General features: G+C 47.4%; 1 protein-coding gene across 1 annotated transcript in view; it reads left to right on the top strand.

Annotated features, from left to right (window-relative positions):
• Unc93a (unc-93 homolog A) overlaps positions 1 to 2,634 on the top strand; it is a 30,384-nt gene that overhangs the window by 9,279 nt on the left and 18,471 nt on the right. Inside the window, exons 2-3 of the mRNA XM_013352317.2 lie at positions 2,131 to 2,196; positions 2,407 to 2,568. Coding sequence (XP_013207771.1) covers positions 2,467 to 2,568 — 102 coding nt within the window. The 5' untranslated portion in view covers positions 2,131 to 2,196; positions 2,407 to 2,466. The remainder of the gene's footprint in view (positions 1 to 2,130; positions 2,197 to 2,406; positions 2,569 to 2,634) is intronic.

Here is a 2,634-nt window from a genome sequence, read left to right on the forward strand (position 1 = left end):
TTTCACAGTCAGATCAGCTTCCAGAGCTTACTGTTCTCTCCTCCCATCCAAGTGTAGGTCTGTAGGGCTGTGTCTGTCAGTCCAGGCAGGAGCCAAGACCTGGGCCAATAAGCGCATCCTAGCTTTTGGCCATGAGATCACACCTAAAATTCTTTTCACCTTAGAGATCGGGCAATTCTATAGATAGCTCTCGAAGATCATCTCTTGCAGACTTCCATGTTTTCCATTTTCAACATCCCCCCTTGACAGAGATGAGGAGAGTCCTGGGGGAAAGACACGATCGAAACATTGATGCTGCCAACCAATTCCCAACCTGAGGAGCAGCCAAGGGCACTGGATCTGACTTGCCGAAGGGAAACTAGACCTCTTGGGGGGATCTCATAGCCGCTGAGGTCCCTGGAAGATCTAGATGGACTCTGAGGAGCAGAGACAGCGGCTATTAGAAGCTGCTTTCAGGGTCAGTTGCCAACCCCAAAACAGAGTCCTGGGAAGTTTGAGAAACCAGTGGAGAAAGAGACTAAAAGCAAAAAAAACACCAGAAGCTGTCCCATCGCACACAAGTCATTTGGGGTAACTATGGACAGGATGATGGAGTTGAAGGCTACTAAAACATCTCCAGGAAATTAGACAGAACGCATTAAAGCATCGCTTTCTGTGTTGCTCCAGCTCACCTTGTCTAGTGTCGTTTGCTGGGGATTACTCTGATTAAGGGTGACTCCAGGGCTCTGTACTGTTAGCCTCTTGGATCCTCACAGCTTCCTAAACGGAAGTTTAGAGATGTTTCAGGGCTAGGAGGATGATGCAAGGTTGTTTCCAGGGTTCCTGTGTTTGTGTGTGCACAGGCGCACCGGCGTGTGGAAGCCAGAGGACAGCTTCAGGTATCCTCCTCAGGCATGCTGTCTGCCTCTGTTGAGACAGGCTCTCTCATTAGAGAGATCACCGTGTTAGGCTAGACTGGGTCAGGGAGTCCCAAGGACTTTCTCCTCTTTCCACCTCTGGAGCCCCGGCATCCAAGTACATGCCTACCATGTCTGGTGTTATTACTCATGTTGGGGCTCAGCCTCAGGTTCTCACGCTTGTGATGTAAGTGCTTCACTGAATGGGGAGTGGTACCCCCTCCCCCACATTAGAATACCTTGTCTGTTTTCAGAAACAATAACCCATTTTAATATTCAACCCATTTAATATTTAAAACCATGTATCCCACAAGGCTTGTCTTTCCAGGAACCAGGTAAGCTACAAGAGCCTTGTCTCCATTATTGGTGGTCATGTCGGTTACCAAGGCTGTGGGATTCACTTGCTTGGTTCATCCTTGGCAGAAATGACAGAGGACACAGCACTTTGGGAATGGTCTAAGAGCAACTGGGTAGAAGGATTCTTTCGGGAGACAAGGTCTTCCTAGGAAGCTCTGGCTGTCCTGGAACTCTGTGTGAGCCAGGCTGGTCTCAGACTCACAGAAATGTGCCTGCTTCGGCCTCCAGCGTCCCTAGATTAAAGGGTGCAGCACTGGGTGCAGCATGGGGTGTTTTTTACTTGTCTTGGACAGTGGGTAGAACACCGTGTGACACTCTGGACCTAGCCTGTCTGTCTAACATGCGCCCACAAGAATCTTTAGTGTTAATTAGCAAGTGAAGCTCAAATCCAGTTCCACAGCGAGTGCCAGCTCCGTCTTAAGGACTCAGTGACCACGTATGACTGGCAGCTGCTTGGCTAGCCAGCACCGTTCTGGGCTGGCATTCTGGGCTTTGCTGTCTTATAATGGGTCCAAGATTTCAAATACTAATTATTATACATGAAATGGTACATGTAAAATTGCTCTCTGCATATAATAGGGTACCATATTCAACACTTAAACCATCATTGCAACATAGTGAAATCATGTCTTTGTACTACTAAGTCCATGGCTCTGGGATCTTATCGCATTAAATGTTTGTCAGAAGATAGACAAGGCATCTAAAGTTGATGTTTTTTGCTTTTTTTTGTTTGTTTGATTTTTTTTTCTTTTGAGACAGGGTTTCTCTGTCCTGGAACCCACTCTGTAGACCAGGCTGGCCTCGAACTCCCAGAGATCTGCCTCCCTCTGTTTCCTGAGTGCCAGGATTAAAGGTGTGCACCTGCTTTGTTCTTTAGGACAGAAGAATATTCCGCATTCTGCACCACTGGCAATTTCTCTGGACATAGGAGTTACTCTCAAAGGTACGTAAGATGTGACATTCCTATCTGAAAGTAATAGGGAAAAAATTGCAGAGGGCTGATTAATAAGTCAATCTCCCCAGAGAATAAGCATGAGGTAGACTTGGGCCTGCAAAAGCCAGTGTATTAACTATCCAAAGCCTTAGTGGCCAACCTACTTCCCACTCAGGAAGGTGGGACCGCATGGTAATGGTCCCATTTCTTGTGCTCCAGTTGGTTTCTTCTAGGGAAACACAAGCGTATGCATCCCCTGACATCCACTGGTAGTGACACATGTCTGTCTGTGTAATGGGGAAGAACCTGAAGAATGTCCTGGTGGTTTCCTGCGGATTCTTCCTTCTCTTCACAGCCTATGGAGGCCTGCAGAACCTGCAGGTGAGATATATTTATCATGTTATCCAATTCACACTGGGACAACTCACACATTCCCACACTCCCTGG

This window comes from Microtus ochrogaster, linkage group LG9 (genome assembly GCF_000317375.1).
Source record: "Microtus ochrogaster isolate Prairie Vole_2 linkage group LG9, MicOch1.0, whole genome shotgun sequence".
NCBI classification, from domain to species: Eukaryota; Metazoa; Chordata; class Mammalia; order Rodentia; family Cricetidae; genus Microtus; species Microtus ochrogaster.